The sequence below is a fragment of the Cyclopterus lumpus genome, chromosome 14 (genome assembly GCF_009769545.1).
Source record: "Cyclopterus lumpus isolate fCycLum1 chromosome 14, fCycLum1.pri, whole genome shotgun sequence".
Taxonomy (NCBI): domain Eukaryota; kingdom Metazoa; phylum Chordata; class Actinopteri; order Perciformes; family Cyclopteridae; genus Cyclopterus; species Cyclopterus lumpus.
The window spans coordinates 18,813,491-18,835,184 of record NC_046979.1 but is presented as its reverse complement, the minus strand read 5'-3'; the positions used below and the strand labels follow the sequence as shown (position 1 = coordinate 18,835,184).

Sequence of the window (21,694 nt, the reverse complement as noted above, 5' to 3'; positions counted from 1 at the left end):
GGCACGTTGAATACACAAGCATGAGGTTGGCTTTCTTTTCTGAGGGGACGCATGGACGGACAGAGAAATGAAATGAGGTGTCATGTGCGTGGGATCCGACCACTGAGACTATAAAAAGAATGAGACTTCCCAGAGGACCGGCGCTCCCCGAGGAATCAACATCCGCCGGCCTAATCTCGGACCTCCATCACGATCACTCCTCCTCCCTCCTTCCTCTACTCCATCTGCTCGTACCTGAAGCCAGAAAACGTGCACACGTGTCAGCCCGAGGGTCCACAGCGCGGCACGCAGGAGGGCCCTCCGATAATATTATGACACGACAAATTGTCAAGGCTAATCAGCCACCTGGGTTGGGCGGTGTGACAGTTCATTAAAGCATCCCATAATCTGCTCCTACCCGCTTTCTCTGTTGAAACTACGCTCTGTGTTCCGAGGCCTTCTGATGAGGGGAAACATCCCAGAGCGTGACCAGACAGGCACGACCAAGAGGCCGAGCGGGTACAAACTCACATTCATGACTGAGCATGCACCGGTGTGTGTGTGTGTGTGTGTGTGTGTGTGTGTGTGGGGGGGGGGGGGCATGTGATAGTATGTGAAATGATTTTACGAGTGAAAAGGCTGCATTTTCTGGTTTGGAATGGTTAGCAGCACCATAAGATAAGCACTTTTTGATTTCCAGCCAAATTATTCGGGCAAAGTGTTTATGAAGTTATTGTATTTTCCATTTTGAACGCAGCAGCTCTAGAAGTATAAACTTTATTTATACTGGATACATGGACACAAGTACAAATGCTGAATGAAGCGAGCCCAATATGATCAGAATCCTGACACATGAATTCACTGCCCAGCAACAATGTTAATATGGGAGTACAGCAGGGCAATTCAACTTTAGAAATGAGAGAAGATTGATTCATCATTAGAGTATGTATTATTTATAATTCATGCAGTTCAATTTGAAAACTGGGATATTATTAAATTGAAAGTTCTTTATTTGATTTTTGAATAGTTGTTGACGACATACAAACGTTGATAAAACTGGCTACTTTAATATATATATGGGATGAAATCATTACACATTATTGTGATGTTCTGGACCTTTGCATGAAGAAGTGCTCTCTCACTGGACCTCGTTGAATTTGAATTGAATACCCCTGGTTTAACGGCTTACGGCTGGCTTGCACTTAAATATGCAATGTGTTATTCTTTGCAATATCCTCCAAAGAAATAGGGGGCAGCATTTTACCACTTGGCATAAACGTTCTACATTCACTACTAGATAACAGCATAAAACGCTAAATTGGCGGCGGCGGCCTATAGTTTGTTAGCGCAGTGTGTATTTACTGTGACACAAAATGATTTACCTTCTTGGAGCTCCAACGACTCTCACGGCAGCGACAGAAAGTTTGCTGATCCGGTGGGGAGTCCGGGCAGTCCGGGATCAGACCCCCGATGCTGGAGCCCGCTGGCTGAATGCAAGATGCAACAGCTAACTGCTAATTGAAGGTCCTCCTCGCGAAGTCATCTCATGGCTTAAAAAGTTTTGAGCTGGAAACCAACTATCAAAACGTACACGACCTTGACCTTCAACGTGATTGACACGCCCTCGGGCCAGCTCTATGTCTTCGTCCTTTCATGTTGGACTCGTTGCAAGACGGGGTCGGGCGGGGCTAGCTCGTTAGCTTGCTCATTTCGTCTGTGAAATGTCACTGCTGTAACTTCTTCACACTCTCTTATAATGTTAGTTCAATTTTATGAATGTTTAAATCTAATATTCTGTCCAGATATAAAGTCCACGTCATGTTCTTCGCTTCGCATCCTTTTATTTTCTATGTTTGTGACTCGTGAGCAGCCAATACAAACATCAAATGGTTGTCTGGTAAACATATTCAGATTAGGCTTTTGTTTCCTTCAAATTGTGGCATAAATCAATTCTCTTTACTGCATTAATGTTTTGTAACAAAACAACTGAGCACTTCTTATCACTTGTTCCCTGTTTGTCACGGTGTGTTAGTGGAGCTGCCTGTCGCCTCATTGATTTGCATGTTTGTCTTGGATCCACGACGCAAGGTGAAGTTGTTGTTTATGTGGTTGCTCTGTGTGCATTAAAGGCACACTACATTTACACCTGGTATTGCAGCTTCAGTGCCAGATGATGGGCATTAGCATCAACCCTTACAAATATTGATATGCTTGCAGATGATTGCGCCATTGTCCTGGTGACATTACACATGTTGCATTTTAGGAAGTTGGCAGCTCACAGTACATTTTCACTGAACAGTTGATGGACTTAACTGGCCTCTTCCAGTTGGCATTTTTTAGAGTTCACAACGTGGCTATTTCCGTCCGCATTGTGCGAGTTGAACACCAACAGTTTCTGACAGCATCTTGGACCCACCTGTCTTCATGTCCCCTTCCTGTTATTCTCCCCTATCCATGACAGGCAGCACACACAAACAACTGTTGTGATGGCTGAAAAGACATCTGCTGCACAGTGTCTTTGCATGTGGGTATTTATTAGCAGTAGTCATGTTAATAGGCTCAGGGACTCTTTGATATTTATAGAGTGATGAACCCTGTCTAACACTTTAGCAGGGGTTCAGTCGCAGGAGGAACTCGTTCTTACACTGCAATCAGACCCAGGGCCTCTGAGTCATAAAATCTGGTGTTGCCGGAGTTGTTCTGGAATGAGGCCTGTTGCACTGCTCGTTCAGCCGCGGTCTGGTGGCCGGGCGGCAGGACTCAAAGAGAGGAAGTGTGTCTCTCTCGGCTCTTTTGAATAAGGTCACAGGTTTATTCTAAACAAAGGGGAAGTGATGATATTCAAACTGAAAGGTTACTATCCTCGCTCGTCTGTTCTACGTGAAAGTGTTTGTACTGTAGATACATTCGCCGCAGATACATTCGTCGCCATTGCTTTGCTTTGCGTTATTGCGCTGCCGCGCTGATGAAGGGATGATGAACGGAAGAGATGCTGTGGGAGAGGAGAGGAGCCATCTGTCCCTCATTAAAAGTGATCGGAGGCCGGGGCGAGCCAGGCCGCTACTCCCCTGGGATACCGGATCAAGGATGACTCCCTGTCTGCCATGGCAACTTTGAGTGCCGAAAGACTAATAAGAGTTGCTTTCTTGTTAGGAACATGGCTATTGGACGAAGCCCTGAGCCGTGCAGCTGGAGCCACGATGTCGGAAAGGAAGGTTTTCAAATAGAAAGCATTGCTCGTGTCAGTTTTCTACTGTTTAGCGAGCAGCCGTACGTCCTCGTCCTCGGCAGGTAACGTTAGCGATGCCGAATTTATTTGAATCAAGAAAGACTATTTGTGTACATACAAGCATACAATATGCTTGATCCTCTTTCATGGCCCAGTCTGACCTTGTGTGTGTGTGTGTGGGGGGGGGGGGGGAAGAAGTGACATCACAGAAACGACAATCATTGCAATTAATAAACTATTTGAACTAAAACCAGAGGTGGGAATCTTTGAATATTCCTGCACAGAAACAATGCTGAATGCGATATTCACGTCTCCGTCTGGATCGCTACACCGGCAGCTGTCGTGTCATGTCAAAGCCCAAAGTTGTGATCCCTCTGCACTTTGTTGACAGCGTTTCTCGCTGCAATTAATTGGTGTGGACGACCTGTCAAACCAGCGGGGTGGTAGACGGAGCCTTCGGAGAGTGATCACCGCTGCTATTAATAGCATTAGGAGGCCTGAGACGAGCTTAGAAGAGCAAACCCTCCATGCAAAATGCATCACCTGGTACGAGGAATAGCCCCCACATTTATTATTCAGCATTGGACAATTCGACATTTTGTCTTTGTCCTACTTCTCAATCGTTTCTAAAGCTCTATGGTTTTGAATTCAAACTGATTTGAAAAGGTGAATGGGAGATTTCTTTTAGTTTTTCTGCTATAAAAATCCAGTGCCTTTCGATGTAAATGTACTTTGTATGCACAACGTCACTTTCCCATTTCTCCTCACCGGGAGGAATTCAAAGCTCTGCATTCTCTGTGGCATGAGAAATCGTTGGGCTGCTCAGTTTTGTACTTTATTATCATAATTGTTGATTGAACTGTCAGTCATTTCTGTAACGTCAAGTACTCAGTGAAGGCTTCGACGAGGAAGAGAAGATTTTAATCAGCAACATGTGGAAGAGACCGGGATCATTCTTTCATGTGTAAGGCAACATCAGGCTTCTTAGCTATGTAAAACAAAATGTAACAAATAAATACAGGAATGTAAATTCATTATATTGTTATATATTAGTAACAAAGTATCTTCAACACTAACAGCAATTACAATTCAAGTGTAAACCTTTTTATTGCAGCAACAAGTTCAAAACTAAAACGGGATTAAACACTGTCACCACGATGGATTAATGTCACATGACACAGATGTCTTCGAGATCTGCAAAGCAGAGCCATCTTTATTTGGTATAAAAATTAGAGCAATTATTAAATTAATGGTGCACTAACACGCACGTACATTGTGTGTGCGTGTGTGTTTGGGCTGCCTATCAAACACACATCATCAGGGACTCTGGTAATTACTTCATATGCAGCTGTCCATTAAAGATGGACTGATTGACAGGTTGACCCCCGTCATCACACTGTGACTCATCCTGCCCAGAAATGATTGAGTAGCAAACTGTGGGCCTGTGTGTGTGTGTGTGTGTGTGTGTGTGTGTGTCTGTGTGTGAGAATGTGTGTCTGTGTGTGTGTGTGTGTGTTTTATAGGGCGAGAGAATGACTGACTGGTACCACCAAACGATACGAACATTGAGGCTAACAAAAGCAGATATATTTGTTTCAAACAGCTGTTAGAGGGATAGTATCCTTGCAGTGGCAGTTTATGTGCACTTTTTACACAAATAGTTTATAGGCATGTAAAACACACCCTGGTTTTATTCAGAATACTCAGTGCTGCTGAAGCCTTACTTGGTCTGGTATGAGCATTAGCTTATGGGGGCTAACGTTAGCTCATGTAATGACGAGACAAATAGTGTGTGATACTGCGTATTTAGTGTCACTTAATGAGTCTTCTTGGCTTGTTCTACTGTTACATTATATTTTAGGAGTGGCCATTTTGTTGCCCTTGTAGCCAGAAATTGAATAGGTACTTTTTAAAGTATAATAATAATTACACACTTTCTGTATATTGCACTTTTAAAAACAAATGTTCCAAAGTGCTTTTACAAGGCAATAAAGACGACAAACGAAGCAAAAACCTACTATTAAAACGGAGCAGCGCAAACAAGATCAAAGATGCAACTTGGAATAACTTTTGGATAAACACATCACATGTTTTACTAATATGGTAACCTACATTACATACATTATGCCAGGGGTCTGGTGAGCTCACTTCTTTCCAATGCTGCTGTCACACTTCAACAGCAACGGGCGACTAAGTCATTTTCAGTGGAAGCCGTCGGTACAAAATGGCGCCCGACCTTTGCCGCCGTGTGCTAGCTGGTCTCCGACGACTTGACTAGACGAACGATGTTGTTTCGCCCTGTTCCGCTTCCATTGCAAAAGAAAATGTCATTATCTAGTTACCAGTAATATTGACCTTCATACCGAAGTCAAAGGGCGCTTGATCAACACTTCAACGGCTTGACCGCTGTGTTGCTCGTGGAGTGTGAACACGGACAACTTTCTTTCATTTTCAAACTTGTGGTCTAGCCGTGACATCTTTGAGGTACTTCACCACATTCTCCGCAGCTCCCACTTGAGCCACAAGAAGGTTCCTCTTTTCAAAGAACTTCAGCAGCTTGGCTTCTGCAGCACACGGATGATCACAAGGTCAGATCATTTTGCTTTTCTTTTCTTTTTCTTTTTATGGCGCTAAACTGGAGATGGGCGCTATTTCTCCGGCTTCCTGCAAGAATTAAGGTTAACCTTCTCCATCCATCACTGCATCTCAAATGGGGGAAATTACACAGATGTGCCGTACCTATTCTCTCTCCATTGAGAGATAATTAGTACGGTACATCTGTGTAATGCAGAGCCATCTTTATTTGGTATAAAAAAAATAAATAATAATAACTACTATATATTCTTTTTTTATATAATACAAAATAAATAATAAGCATCCAGCGAACTACCCGACCTCCAGATCATGGCATGGTAGGTTTTCTTCCTAATTTATACCATCCCCAACTGTCCAATAACTCAAACATGAATTAAGAACCCTTTAATATCTCAAAGAACCATATGACAAGTATGTAGAACCATCCAATAGATAATAGGGTTCTTCAGTAGGTGATGGTTCTTCGTAGAACCATCAAAGCCTTATAAAGAACCATTATTTGTCTGTGTGCATGCTCACAAAGGTGAATCTTTAATACCGGATACAGCGAACGTGGTTTACTGCTATTTCCAAGCACTGAGTGAGAACTTGCCACTCGGGCTGCTTGTCAGGTGCAGCTGCTCCACACTGTTTGGGTTTTTTTTTTCCCCCCCCGACTCGTGTCTCCTTGATTCAAAGTCAATGGCAGCAGCAGCTGTTTGACCCCAACAGTCCTGTCACCTGGACAGGCAGCAGAGAGGTTTTAAACGCACCGAACGTTGGAAAAACATTGGATAATCTTGTTTTCATATCAAATGTAAAAATAATAAAATCCGGTGTGTAGAGGATGTGCAGTAGGTGCATCTCGTGCAATGTGGAGGGAAGTCTTCTTTTTTTTCATCTTTTTTTTATCATGCCTGGAAGCCCACTGCTCATTTCCCTCATGCAAATGAGAGCTGCGAGCAAAAAGGAGGAAGGCAAATGCTTTTGGAAGGCTGACAGCTTCGTGTGGAAAATGTTGTGCGACTGAGACCAGCACAGTCCCCCAGTGTGTGCCACTGAGGGGAAAGGGAGTGAGCCTTAGGGGGTTAGGGAGGGGGGATTTCCTTTTTTCATGTGGGCTTTGACGTTGAAGGGGTTCTCTCAAAAATGTATGTCACCACGAGCGAGGGGGGGGGGGGCTGGAGCTGGAGTGAGGGCTTCCAAACCATGAAAAGACACCGAGGATGTCACTGTCTGTACGAAGTGGGCAGCGAGGAGAATCGGTGGACCCCGCGGCCGGAGCCCAGCGAGAGTCTGCTGCTGAGTGAAGGTCTCATCTTAAGAAATAGAGAAATCTTTTTGGATCTGAATATTGACGCACAGGCAAAGATAGAACCTCCAAGGCGAGTGACTTGGAGGCACTTAGCGTCCAAGAACTTCATGTAGCCAGCTACCATCCTCCAGACCGCAGTTCTGGAAGTTACGTAAGCTCCAGATATAAATATACTTCTTTTATTTTTTCACTGTTCCAGAAGAGGACAGAATTGGAGCACCTTGTTCCTTTTATATTTCGTGCACCAACGATGTCCCAGTCCAGCGCCTGTGGATCTCCAACAGCAGACCCACTTCAGCGCGTGCACACTGTGGGGAGATGGTGTCGCAGTGACCTCACACTCCGGGTAAAGTGACGGAGGGGGAAATCTGGATCGCTGGTTTTCCTGCTTGCTTTCAGTTTGTTTCAAGCTCCGCCCGGAGCTAGTAGTTTGAGGAAGGCTTTGGGAGCCAGTGACGAAGGTGAAGGTGCAGTCGTACAAGCATCCAGGACACAAAGTAAAGTGTCGTTCAAAAGTTTAAAACAAGAGGAACGTGAGCCAGAGGGAGGAGTTTGATTGGCTCATGGGCGCAGAGAGGGCGGGATCCCAAATGTGTGATGGATTTATTGGCTGGAAGTTTAGGCGCAGACCTACGGATCGTGTCGCATGAGGTCACCTTTTACCATTGGGGTGACAGTTTTCCAGGAAGTTGAAGGGATTAAAATGTCAAACAGTTACTGGTGCCTCTCTGGACGCTGTTTGGTTTTAAGACCAAGCCGCCGACCACGGGAGCACTTCTGTTGTTTCCTGTAGGTCCCGATGAGCTCCTGGAGGGGGGACGTACATCAAGTAGATGTTCAACAATAACATTCATCATTCAGTTTGATATTGAATACACCAAGGCCGTAGCCGTTTCGTTATGCAATTACCTATAAAATAACACATTTCCATTAGAAATTAATGCATTTCCTCAAGTACTACACTGAAGTACAATTTTGAGCTACTTCCATTTTATCCTTCTTTATTCTTCCACTCAAATATTTGACTTATGCTGAAATAAAAAATATTTGCCACAGGATATCCATCCTTCACACCAATTTAGCTACAGCCAACAAAGCAACACAATGATACCACAATATATTGTTTAGAGTAATAATTTCACAAATAATCACAAGTCAGATTCATCATTAAACAAAATACTAGTGTTTACCACAATGTGTCCAAGTGGATCAAGTGCCTCGGCCGTGATATCATATATTCAGTATATACTCCAGTGTAATCGGACTGCTGGAGTTACGCGGTACCGTAAGAATTTACAGTAAAAATATGGTAAATGCCTTCAAAACAGTAGGTTTTAGTTACGACTACTGTGCATTGTCAGACATATTAATAATCAAATGACACACAGTTTCCATTTTCCTACAGAAAGAGCATCTATATTGACTGTTGATAGTATACAGCTGACTGTCTGTAGTTTTACTCACTATGAGGACACTTTTGAATTGAGGACATTTTATTGCAATGGGAGTATTTTTGGGCATGTGAACCATGAAGCAATCACAAATTGTATTTACATTTGTTGTCATATGTTACACACATAACTACACATGTGAACTTACCTGTCATTTCTATAGTCAACAATCACTTCCTGGGTCTCGATGTAAGCTGTGTATTATATGGGGGAATGTATATGTGGTTGGAGGTCACTGGACTTCCTGGGCTCAGACCCGGCATTCCTCCGAAGCAGCGGCCCTCAACCTTGGTCCTTGTGGACTCTCAAAACCAGGACGGCCAAGGACGGACTGGAGAAGGGTGTTCATGTCTCCTTGAGAGGAAAGTCTGATTGCAAGGACGGAGAGCACCGCTGTTACAGTTTGGTACGTTCTAGTTTGGCTGCTATCGTGCAGCTCTGAATGTCGTGTTTGCGCTGCGTTTATTCTGTCGTTTTTTACATCCCATATTCTGCTGCGCTATTTTAAACGTACGCTTATTGTGTTCATTCTCTTTTCCTGTTTGTAAAAGCTGCTGCATCCATGTAAATTAGTAAGATAAAAAACAGTCATAAAACTACCTCGGGCTCATTTCAGGAACATTATTCATTCTCTGGATCGCACAGCTCAACAGTGCATGGACTCGTTTGGGGATGTGCGAATCACGTAAATTCTGAAATACATACAATATAGTGACCACAGGCCATCTTAAGGGACATTATTTCTTTGCGAACTCCTCCACAAACCAATTAAACCCACGTGTTTTCCTCCGTTTTTGGCACTTCTGAGGACGACTAATTGCTTTCCTTGTAGTCTTAAAATTAACCGGTCTTAGTGTGAGAGCACACCTGAAATTGGCCTAATTGACTTAAGGTAATCCATGTACAGCTAGCCTCAGGGCAACTCACACTTAAAACTAGTCCTGTCCCTGCACCGCTCTCACAGAAACAGCAATGTTTTGTGAGCCTTTGCCAAACCACCAACCACCCCGTGTCCTCGAGCAAGGCACTTGGCGCAGTAGAGAGAGAGACATCATTTCCCCCACGAGGAGCAACGCGTTGACGCCACGTGACCCCGCGAACAGGTTAACAAACGCGACGTGAGCGCCGCGTTTAAAAAAGGCAGATGTTTCGAAGTGGTCGCACGAGGCACAGGTAGGGCGCAGCCAATGGGAGCGCGCGCGCGGGGGGCGGGGGGCGTTGCTCAGCGAGCGAAGAGGCGGTCCGCCCCGGCGCAGACGCCGCACACCTTCAGATGGAGATGAAGTAGCAGCAGCAGCAGCAGCAGCAGCCGACCAGCAGAGCGACACCAGCGGCAGCGCCGCGGAACCGGAGTGTGGCTTGTATTTTTCTTCAGGTGGGGGAAACAGGTGACGCAGCGGAAGGCGACCGACGCTCTCAGACGCCTCGACGCGCATCGGGGGAAATTACTGCTGTTGTACACGCACGCACGCACGCACGCACACCGACCCCCCCCCCCCCCCCCCCACCTAAAAACCCACCCCGACCGCTCGCAACAGTAGATGCCCCTCACCTACGTGCACTTTGAGCCTCTCATCTAAGCCCAGGCCGCCGAGATGGAAAACGCGCACACGAAACCGGTGACCGAAGTTTTAGACAACTTCGGCGTGAACGAGAACACCGGGCTGACTCTGGAGCAAGTCAAAGTCAACGTGGAGAGATACGGACCCAACGGTGAGTAGGAGTCCCGTGCGTGCGTGTGCGTGTGTGTGTGCGTGGGCGTGTGTGTGTGTCTCCTCTTCATGTCAGCGCCGAGCTGCTGCTGCTGCTGCTGCTGCGTATGTATCTATCTATATATATATTTATTAATATCTCTCACGCGGCGCGTATCGATTCGTTTGGGCAGGAAATCCAACCGCCGGCGTTATGTTTCAGGCTGCTGCGAATCGTGCGCGTGCGAAAGAAAAGAAGAAGCCTGTTCCCTCTCTCTCGCACACGCACTGTTAGTGGCACGTTCAAGTCATTCCTTGCACAGCACACCAGTTAAAGTTAGGGACACATCGATGAGCCAGATTAAATAGACCCAGTTTGGCTAATTAAAGATCAATTAATTCATCCGATTTATTATTATGTATTTATTAATTCAGCTCATCCCATGAGGGGTCCACCTCCATGTCGGTTCTCGTTTGAAACTATGCAATTGGCATGACCCTCCAAGGTGTTGACACCTTAATGTGACACCCCTGGCTGTCACGCTGGGATCAGGAAGTGCAGAGCAGGCAGGCCACTGGAGTGGAAGAGGATGTGAGATCATCTGGAACAACCTGTTTTCACTTTCAACAGTTGTTCCCTACACATGGCGCTTCAAGTTACAAGATAGCAGAGGGAAGAAGGATGATGTCGAGTCGTTTAACACTTAAAGATCATAAGCCGTAAAGATCACGAAGACCTAAACCTCCACTGTCCTAATGGTGTTGGTGCAAGTTAGGTTACTGTAAAACAGGTGGCCTTCAGGTGAGAAGAAAGCCTCTTCAGCAATGTGGGTTCCCCCCCCCCCCCCCCCCCCTTCTCCTTCCTCCTCTAGTGATCAATAAGTGGTTTCGTGTTGAGGCCCGGGCCACCTGACATCACCACACCTTTCCGTCCCCGGCCTGTCATTTGCATGTGTGGCTAAGCTGCGGAGTAGAGCGGCACATTGTGCCGGTCAGACAGTCGCCCTTTTGTTGCAGCCATCCACTCACTCGACCCGGGGGCCCGCGATGACTTCATGGAAACAGCGCAACGTCTTGCCACAGATAACATCGTTCTCTTTTAGCTGTGAACTTCCTGCCTGCCTTGTGTGCAGAGCATTACAGATGCATGCTGGAGGGAGGGAATAGCCCCCTCTCTCTCTGTTTGTTTGTTTGTTGCCTTCTGAGGGTCACTTCACAGGAGTTATCCACTCTAGCTGCTCCTCTCCCCCCCATAAAAAGGGGAAGAAACTGCATGAAATTAGCCTGTGTTTGTTCAGCATTTGAATACGCGCCGTGGTAGAGCGGTGCGCAGCTGCTGAACGGCTCCTTCCCCTCTGCTCACAAACCGCAAACCGAAGAATTGTGTCTTGTGTCTTGTTTCAGGGAGATGTTAGTGGGTGGTACACACACACACACACCACACAGGCGCACAATGTTTCAGAGGCATAGTTAACAGGGTCCATTAACCTAAATCAACATGTCCACAAACGGACACGATGAGGCGAAGTGTCCGCCGTCGCACTGCCCCGAGTGTCCGTGGCACGTTTTGGGCTCGCACATGACGATCCTGGAAAGGCTTTTAACGCGCTCGGTCGGCCTCTAGATATCTGGGATGGATGAGGGCTTCCTCAGATGTTTCCTCAAGCTCGACAGTTGAAACGCGGGACGAGCTTGTCCTGCCTCATTGCTGCTAGAGATAACTTGAGAGTGGAAACCAGATAGTTTGGCCGTGGTTCTCTGGCTTTTGTATACACGCCGACATCCGTTCAAACTCGAAGCTGAGCTGTCAGCAGTCGTTTCTCTTTACAGTCAGAAGGGCTCCAGGTCTTGTACTTTTGCCTCATTTTTGCCCTTGGTGATGGAATAGATTCTTGGGTTCTACGCTCCGTGTCGGTGCTTTCATGTGCTTCTGACGGCATAAACCCCGCTGAGCAGCGTCAGAGTTGCTGATCCCTCCTTTTGAGATGTTGAGCTTCGTCCGCCACATCTGGACGGTCTTTTACTACAAAGCAGTCTGCAGACGGGAGACGGCTGACCTTTTTTATTCACACAGGACTTGCACATTTACTGTTGGGAACTACAAGCACAAACTACAATGTTTCTGATGTAGTGGAGGAAGTCACAGCCCTTCCACCCCCCGGCCCCCCTCCCCTCTCTGTGTGGGTGCATCAAGAATGTTTGTGCCGTTACAGCTTGCAGGGTTTGGTGATTGTGCACTCGCAAGCCCAATATATGTATACATAAAGCATATTTCATATTCACTTCTAGAAAGGACGTATTGTTCTCACGAGCAATCATCTTTCGATGGGGTGGACCTCGCCAGCGGTTTCTAAAGGTGCTGAAGGAAGAGGGGAGGGAGTGTCCCGGGAGGAAGGGCCTCTTCACAGGAGCGCGTTCTTTTCGCGTTTTTTTAAAAAGGAAAATTACTTTTCTGCTTCATCCGACTTTGAAATATTGACGTGGAGTTAAATTTAAGAAGCATTATTGATCCAAGCCTGTCAAGTGTATCTCTTCTATTCAAGAGCATTCACAGTCGGTTGAGGTTGTGAAATTGTCCCTCTTGACACTCCTTTCAGGTGAGGGAGTACAATTATGCAACGTGTTCTGGTTGAACCGCCCAGCGGTGCGTGCCGTTGCACCATCACGATACAGTATCCGCCGTGAGATCTGCACCGCATCCATAAACCAATATTTGATTGATTTAGATTGTTAGATGACCCCCACCCCCCCACCCCTAAATTTGTGTTGTTTCTTCTCTGTTGCCGAAGCAAACCCCCGGAGGGTGTGAGACGTTACTGCTTGCTGTAGGGCGATGCCATCCTCTGTAAGTTATGCAACGTAACTGCACTTTCCTGACACCGCTTTCTGCCACAAATAATGATTGTGGGATCTCGCTCTGTGTCGATTCTCTTCCTGTTCTGCAACTCGTCTTGCTCATGCCTGCGTTAGAAATACGAGAGTCGTTTCCTCCTCCACCTCCTCACGACACACCAGTTGCACATTGTTTGTCGGCCTCCACTTCACTGTCACCCATCGTGGTCCAGTTGAGAGTTAAATTGTTGTAGCAGCGTCAGAGGTTGTGTGTGTGTAGGCTGGTAGAAAAAAAACAGAGTTAAGTTGTAGAAAAGTAATTTGAAGTCCTCTGAGTGTTGAGTCACTTCCCGGTTTGTGTGTGTGTGTGTGTGCCGGCCCAGCCGCCTTCAAAGGAGCTGTGATCCTGTTCTAGCTCGTCACTTGTCTTGCCCGCTTCCCTCCCACCTCTGCATCTGTCAGTCACCATCATCGTGCCCTTCTGGTGAGATGACGTTGAGTCACCGGGCTCTCTAACGCGCCCGCGGCCCGGTCCACCGAGGACGAGGTGCAACCCAAAGGTGCTCTGCGTGTTCTCCACGGAGTGTACGCTGCACGTGTCTGACGCCGGGGCGTACCGGGGAAGTGAACAGGAAGTCATCGTCAGCCTTCAGAGAGACATGCTAGTTAATTATAGTGCACCCTCATGTGTCTGGGGGAGACAAATGAGTGTGCACTGGAAGAGTCATGCGCTTGCATCTGATGTGTAAACCTGTTCCGCTTCACTCGGACAGGTTTGGCCAAAAGAAGGTGAGCAACAATGAGCCACGGTGTCAAAACAGAAAATGACATGAAGAGACACGCATATTGTTTAGTTATCATTTCATAGGGGATAGATACTCCACCATGTAATACTATCCAACTTTTATATCCACGTTCTTCTACTTTTCAAATGTGAATGTTTTCTTTCTTTTTAATAGTACATTCAGGATTCGTAATGTAAAAAAAGTGTTTGTCTCCAATACTTTCCAACTTCCACACAGTTTGCGATTCTTAGCTTGTGTGTGTGTGTGGCTGAAACCTAACCGCTAAACACTGGTTTTTAGCAATCACACTTAAACGGTGCGTTTTATTGGGGAGTTGGGGACTATTTTCCGCCGTGGATGTGGTGCTCTAGTGAGTGTTTACAGTTGTGGGACTGTGTGTGGGGAACACATCGAAAATAAACCACAGTGCTCAGGTCGGTCGCAATGCTGGAACGCGTCACCTACTGCAACACTGTGGCTCATGGATGTGTTTCTACCTACGCCACAGAGGGATGGGATGTATCCGGCTTCAGGCTACACAATACTACTTAGTAGGATCAATACGCCATCTGTCTTTTCATGGGAAACTGTAGAATATCTTCTACTTATCCTTTTGATTAAGAGAATTCACTTTTGTATGCTAAAAGTGTAGCTCATGAAAGTCACACCATCCTTTACAGCGACATAAGCGTGGGTGTATGTGTTTGTTTAATTTGCCGTTTAGAAAATAGTTCCCCAGTTTAAAATTGACACTGGTTTGACTGGCCTCCATCGCTGCAGGGCTCAGATTGGTAACGTTGTACTATACCGGGCATTTGATTGGATACAAGTGTCGCTCTGGTTTCTAAACCTAGAATAAACCCTATAAATAGCATAATGTTAACACGGATATTTCAGTCTGCCGTTCGGGGGATCGCTGACTATTTTTCACAGCGTTCAGCTTCTCCCTTTGGCTAGTGGATGGCCGGGCGCCATCGAAAAAGAAAAAAGGTTCCTCGCACAGATGTGACCTTGAAGAGGAAGCTCCCAGCCCGAAGAGAGATGAGCTCTGTGCTAATCACCTCATGCCCGTCCTGCTCGGTTGACGGGCGCTGTTCCTTTCCCTCTGAAACTCGCCAGCAGAACGCTTCATACGCCTGCAAGGCGCTCATTTGGGTGTATTTATTTAATCTAATGTGCAACACGCAGTCTACTGTGTATGTGCAGTTAGACCAGTTAGTGGAAAATTACATTTCTTATCAGATTGACCCGAAACGTGTTGTTTTGAAGATAAAGTGGCACAACGTCTTGGCTCCACTCACAGGACCAACGTGAGAGAGATGCTGCACCGACATTTTCCCCATGAGCTGTTCTGTGCAACCTCACTGGGGGGTGTGTGTGTGTGTGGGGGGGGGGGGGACCGTTAGAAAATTTTCCCCTGACCACAGCTCGATGACATCAGAGACGGTCCAGCCAATGGGCAGCCGTTGAGCTGAGTCTGGTTTTCATAGGCTAGAAAAGATGAAAACAAATCTCCACTTTGAAACTATTCTCCATTTCTGACGTATCTTTCCGAGACGAGCCTCACAAAAGAACGCATCTCTGTGCAGCTCTGACAGTTGATGGAATTACACATTCGACATTTACCATTTCTATATTTGCCAAATGTTAGCTGGCAAAATGTAAGTGCAGCTCGAGGCTCATCCTGTTGCAGCGAACTGAGAACGATCTACTGGGGTTTGAAAACGGCGTCTCGACTCGTGCGTTGCGATCCCATTTGTTTGTTTTTCAACGTTCACTTGGCATTACGAAATCAGTGGCAAAGAACCTCAAGCCTTTTGGGACATTGTAGGCAAAGAGAAGGCAGCTTTATTCATGCAGCATATTTCAAACACGGACGGCTGGCAAAGAAAATCATTTACAAACAATAAGCATTTAAAACCACAATGAAGTCCATTTAAGATGGAATTCACATTAACAACGGGATTGAATGAAGTAAAAGGAAGTTAAATGCAAATGGAATAGACCATCATTACACGGTACAGTAATGAGTAGGAAGTTGCTCCCAATGCATCAGAGGAAATAAAGTGCAGCAGAGAACGGTGGGTAAATATTTTACAAATAATCCAATGAGTTCAATAATAATTCCTCTGAATAACTCATAGCTAGTTCTATACTGATCTGTGTTTTTAGATAAAATATGATTCCTTGCAAATATGTCGCACAATGTTCCTACTAATGCATCCAGACCACAAACCATAATTTGGTTTGTGACCGAGCACCTTCTAAACCTAATGACATTTCCCATCAGCCTCAGTTATGTTGCATGCTCACTGGCAGATCTCAGCAGACGCCTGCTAACCATCAAAGTATGAACGGCGATACACATTTGCACGTTGTTTCATTGAGCTCGTTTGGTGTCTTTGAGTGCAGCAGCTTTAATCCAGTTTTGAGGGGTTTCCGGGCTGCAATGACTGGAGGGAAGCGGCATGTCGCTCTGCTGCAGAGGAATGATTAGGGACCCGCTGGTACCACTTCCTCCTCTGCTCCAGATCCTCGCGGGTCAGAGGTCGGCGGGGCTCCAGCAGATAGTCGCTGACAAGCAATGGGACTTCCTCAGAGAAGAGAGACATCGCCTTCGCCAGCGGACGTCTCCTCTGCGGTGACCTGCAACGCCTCCTGCGTAGCCGAGTAATGCGGTGAGGGGGGAGGAGCGTGGCGCATTCATAATTCACAATTGATACGCTTAATGCACTCGGGCCTTTCCGGTGGGAGAATACATTTGGAGAGTGAGCGGATCTTGGAAGCTGTAGTGGACTGTGTCATTAGGGGTTCCCATCATGGTATTTATAGGCCTGTTTAACATTCTCATGGTCAGCGGATGGAGCCGGGGCCACTTACTGAAGCAGCCCGAGGTTTTGCCCCATTTCACCTCCTCTATCCTCCCTCCTCGCACTTAAGCGACTGGCTGTTTATTTAGGAGGCGTGTCTGCTAGCTGTGTTTACTCGCAGCCTGCGGGGGCTTTGGGATTATCCTGTTCACATCAGGATGTGTAGGTTTAAAAAAATAAGTCGAAATGTTGCAGTCAGAGCTGCATCAAGGCCTCGCAACAGTTATTCTTGGGAAAAAAATGTTGACAGACACTGGCACATTACCTCGCGAAACGCCCGCGTTCAAGGAGCCAACATGAGCCAAGTCGCCATGGTAACTGCTGAAAACTTTCTCATGTTTGGACTTCCCACAAGAGCGAAGACTGAGCTCTAGCTTGCTCATAGCGCTGAGGCAACACACTGGGATGGGATGTGTTGTACATTTGTTCGTGGTCAGATTAGAGGGAGAAGAGGAGCTCGAGGCGAAAGCTCCTTTTTAAAAAAAATAAAGAGAATTTGCAGTGCATAGAGGGATTGACCAGTTTCCTGCTTTTCTTCCTGACACTCTGGACACAAACCAGCTCCCTGCTGTTGTTGGCAACCCGTCTCCAGGAAGTGTCTCCCCTCTGTGAACAAACAAGGGCTTTTATTCATTGTCTGGAGAGGGAGGGAGAGAGAGAGATGAAGTCGGCGTTCGGGAATGTGCTTGGGCAAGCCTCGGGTTGACTCAGCCCAGATGACTGAGGGAATCCTTGGCAGAGGGAAGCTGGGGAACCCCATTTAACACTTCCAGAAAGCCCCTCCCCTCTTTCCCCTTCTGCCCGTCTTGTCCATCTTTGTCTCCGGCAGTCGAGTTGCTGCCAGACGGTCTGCCATTTTAAAAAAAGGAAAAAAAAGCCTTACACAACCAGGGAGGCTCAGTACTGGGGAAACAGGCTCATGTCGGACTGGTGCAGCAGGACAACATGGAACCCACTCCTCCGCAGTTGTGCTTCTGCTGGCCGAGTGCAGCCAGGAGTTCAACCTGAACGCTGGCAACTCTCCAGGCAGCGAGTATGCAAAGCTCTTTGCAAGGATCAGTCTCACCCAAAGACGTTGTTATACGAGACGAATCGTATGCAGCAGATCATGTGCAGGTTTGACTTTTGAGGTTCAACGTGAGGTTCTGGGCTGAAATAAGAACCTCTCTTCTTTCTGTTCTTTTAATGGCTATTATTGTTCTGCAGCGATCCGTTTCGCTCCCCCGGGTTTTACTACAAGCCAAATTAGGAAGAGTTATTTCACCCGAAAGACATTTTTCATCTCCCTCGGGTGAACTTCCCAGTGAGCCTTCGCCATGTTTTGACCACCAAAAAGCCGCGGCACGATTTCAGAAGTCGTGAAATCGAAACAATCTCTCTTCTGCCAGTGGCATGCGTAACGTGATTGGCTGCGAGCTTCTTTTTTTTTCTTTTTCGCTGGAAGGAGGCTGCCGGCCCACTTCACGGCCCGGCCTCTTCCCAGGGTCACGCTGGATGGCCGTGTGTAGCGCGGTCGGGACAAAACATGCAGAAAAACACGAGGTTTCCTCTGCTGAAAGGAGAGACTCGCACACAAAGAAACAAAAACGCAGACTTTGGCAGTGGACAAATGCACAAAAAGGAGCTTTACAAAAAAAAAAAAAGAAGTGCATCAGATGTATGTTGTCGTCACTCGTGGAGATCTCAAGATGTGATGGATGCCGTTTGTTTCGTTGGGCTGGTCGCTGCTTGCTGGATGAGGGCTGGATGAGGGCTGGATGAGGGCTGGATGAGGGCTGGATGAGGGCTGGATGAGGGCTGGATGAGGGCTGGATGAGGGCTGGATGAGGGCTGGATGAGGACTGGATGAGGGCTGGATGAGGGCTGGATGAGGGCTGGATGAGGGCCTCACTGCGGTGATGCTGATCAGCAGCAATGATTATTAGAACACGACTGATGTGTTTTCTACTCTCACCAGTGACTCATGTGTGTTGCGTATTGGTATTCAAACCAGATAAGATGCTCAGATGCTGGAACCAGTAAATGTTTATCTTTTTATGCTAAACCAAATCATTCCTTCATGCAAGATTACCAAAATTCCACAGCTTCCAGTCTCTCAAACATGAATATTTTCAGTTCTTAGTTTTTCCATGATATCAAACTAAATTAGTTTTTTGACAATGGATCATTTTGTCTCGGGAGAATATATCATTCATGTCGGTAAAGATGGAGATGTTGCTGCTCTCAGCCTCTTCTCGACATAACCAGTGTGTGTGTCTGTCCGTCCCTAAGAGTTAATCAAATGTATTAACTGCTCTTTGTCTTTCTTCTCCTCCTCCTCTCCTTCGCAACCGGTGTGATGTGACACCCACAGAGCTCCCGGCTGAAGAAGGTAAATATTGATTTGCTCTACGTTCCTCCTCCTTTTTTACGACCTGATTAGATGTCTTGAACCGGGATCCTTTCTTCTCTGTAGACTTTGGGAGTGTACACCCCTGCAGCTTTCCACCCGTGGACACACACCACTACCGCTCTGTAAATACAGGGCTTGTCTGTCTTTTACAACTGAAACTCCTGTCAATACATCTTACAGATCCTTTTTCACCCTAAAGTATAAGGGCACACTTTGAGTCCTGATGGTGAAAAGCTCAAACTTTTAATTTGTGTGTGTGTGTGTGTGTGTGTGTGTGTGTGTGTGTGTGTGTGTGTGATGCATAAAGGTGTGTGACGCGTATTTGTCTGCGTATTTCAGGCAAGTCCCTGTGGGAGCTGGTGGCGGAGCAGTTTGAAGACCTCCTGGTCAGGATCCTGCTGCTCGCTGCCTGCGTCTCCTTTGTAAGTACGACGCAGCTCATCAAGAGACGCTTTTGGCCTTCGTCTTCATTTGCTCGTGATGTTGATTCTCTAATGTCAAATTGGACGTCGTCCAGGAAACCGCCACCTGATAGCCGAGCTCCGTGAGCGCGAGTCGGCTTTATTCCCCCATTAGAGCGCTGCTCCTTCCTGTGGAAACCTGCGTATCGCAGGCTTGTCCACGAGTGCCGGTAACCAAACTATCAATCACCACTCCGCCACTTTTTTTATTATTTTTTTTTTCCTGTGTTTTTTTCTTTTCTTTCCTCCATCTATTACAGCACGTCTCTGGATGGAACTGCTGTTGCTATTTCTGAAAGTAGGAAAGTTGCTCTAAAACTGTACACATCTCCTCCAGGAAGGTTGTTTACAGTGGACCAAGGCCCCTGCTCCACTGTATACGATGGAGTGGTTTCAGCGAGCTTCCTCGTGACCTGATCTGACCCAAAGTCACATGCATAACACACTAGAGCAGCTTTTCCCTCCCCACACACTGTCTCTGGGTTTGTCTGCTGGTATTCCCGCAGTGCTCTTTAGCCTTTTTTTTTTAACGTTGCTATTTGGTCACTGTTTGGTACGTCACCGGGGAGCGGCAAAGGTAGAGAGGAGAGAAGTGGAGTTAGAGGTAAACCTGAACCGGGAACTGGTCCGGCTGAGGTTTTGAATATATTCAAAGTGGGCTGATAAGAATGATCAAACCATTTTCATTATGTCCTTCTAGAAATTATCAGTTTTCTTGTTGCTGAAGCCACAAGCGGGCCCCTCTGTTGGGGGGGGGGGGGGGGGGGTTAGGAGGGCGGAGCTACGCCAGCCACCTGAAACAATCCGTGCACTTCCTCCCTTTGAGTTGAAGGAAGAAAGAGGGGCAGAGCTTTTATTTGGTTTCCCGCGTCACTTCGTTGAGTTGGGGGGGTTCGAGAGAGTACAGGAAGAACTTAAAAAGTCAGCTGACAATTGAAGTGGATTTTTAGCCTCCCTTTGTTTACCGTTCTATTCTTCAATAGGTGACCGTAAGAGTGTTTTTATTCCTTTTTTTAGTTGTGTTTGTTTCCATTTTGCTGCCGTTCCAAAGCCTTCAGCAGCAATGGGCCATCGATCTGCACGTGTTAATGCGTGCGAAGAGTGCAACGTTCAAAGCTGACGGGAGAGATTTATTTTGCCGATGAAGATTTTATTCCCGAAGAACGTTAAATGACCTCAAATTTGCCTCCGATGGCCAAATGCAGTTAAATCTCCACCAGATTTTCCTCCTGAGTTTTTAAACCCAAATGAAGTCCCGCTCGTCTCGTGAAAGTAGCCGTTCGGTATTCAGACGCCTCTCTGAATGTGTCTTTTTGCCATTGTTGCCCTCCAGTCTGAGCGCGGTCACAGGGGAGATTGATGGTCTCAAATGATACGAGCTATCGACCGGGCTCCGGCCGAGCTTGACGTGCACACCTGGGAGACCGTACCCTCGCTATGATTTGATGAGTGAGTCCAAAAAGTAGATCCACGTTATGATCTCCCCTTATTTATCTCTCTCTCTCTCTGCTGCTTTTGCTGTGCAGTATTTTTAGTTTCAGCAACAAAATAAATAAAAACAAAAGGTGTCAAAGTAATTTCAGTGGTGCAGCTTTTTCTCTTATGATCTCCTAAAGATGCACTTTATTGCTTATTCCAGCAGCTCACACAGTGACACCTCAGACTCATTAGTATTCAGCTGCCATCGTACTTCATCTGGCAAAGCATAGAGGTAGTGTACAGTGGAGATGGTATTGGAGCCAGCCCAATAACGTACATTTAAAGGTGTTATGTACGAGATTGGGAGCATTTCTGTTGCCTCGCAGCGGCTCGCAGCTAAAAGTGCTGACGGAGCTAAAAGTGTTCAACGGAGGGGGATCCGGAGGCTGGGTGGGGGCCATTCTTCCATGACGACAAAGGTTAGAAGATTAGTACAAATAGTTGTTTGCTGCTGTAAATATTGATGTATGCCAGGTTGACCACCAGGCATAACTTCAAAATAGCCATCAACATTTTCACTTTAACAATGCGATCATGTGACCTCGTCATTCATCGCCCGTCTTTTCAGCTTCTTTGTTTTGTTTTCCAAAGGTTTCTGTATTGATTCACTGCTCTCGTCGGAGACCATAACGGAGC

At 46.6% G+C, this 21,694-nt stretch overlaps 1 protein-coding gene across 3 annotated transcripts in view; it reads left to right on the top strand.

Moving 5' to 3' along the window:
* Positions 1–9,799: 9,799 nt before the first annotated feature.
* atp2a3 (ATPase sarcoplasmic/endoplasmic reticulum Ca2+ transporting 3) overlaps positions 9,800–21,694 on the top strand; it is a 35,425-nt gene continuing 23,530 nt past the window's right edge. The window contains exons 1-3 of one of the 3 annotated variants that reach the window (XM_034549701.1): positions 9,800–10,261; positions 19,080–19,097; positions 19,458–19,540. In XM_034549701.1, coding sequence (XP_034405592.1) covers positions 10,144–10,261; positions 19,080–19,097; positions 19,458–19,540 — 219 coding nt within the window. In that variant the 5' untranslated portion in view covers positions 9,800–10,143. Of the gene's footprint in view, positions 10,262–10,326; positions 10,366–13,250; positions 13,861–19,079; positions 19,098–19,457; positions 19,541–21,694 lie in introns of those variants that run through there. The other 2 variants (XM_034549703.1, XM_034549702.1) reach the window with 2 other exon arrangements.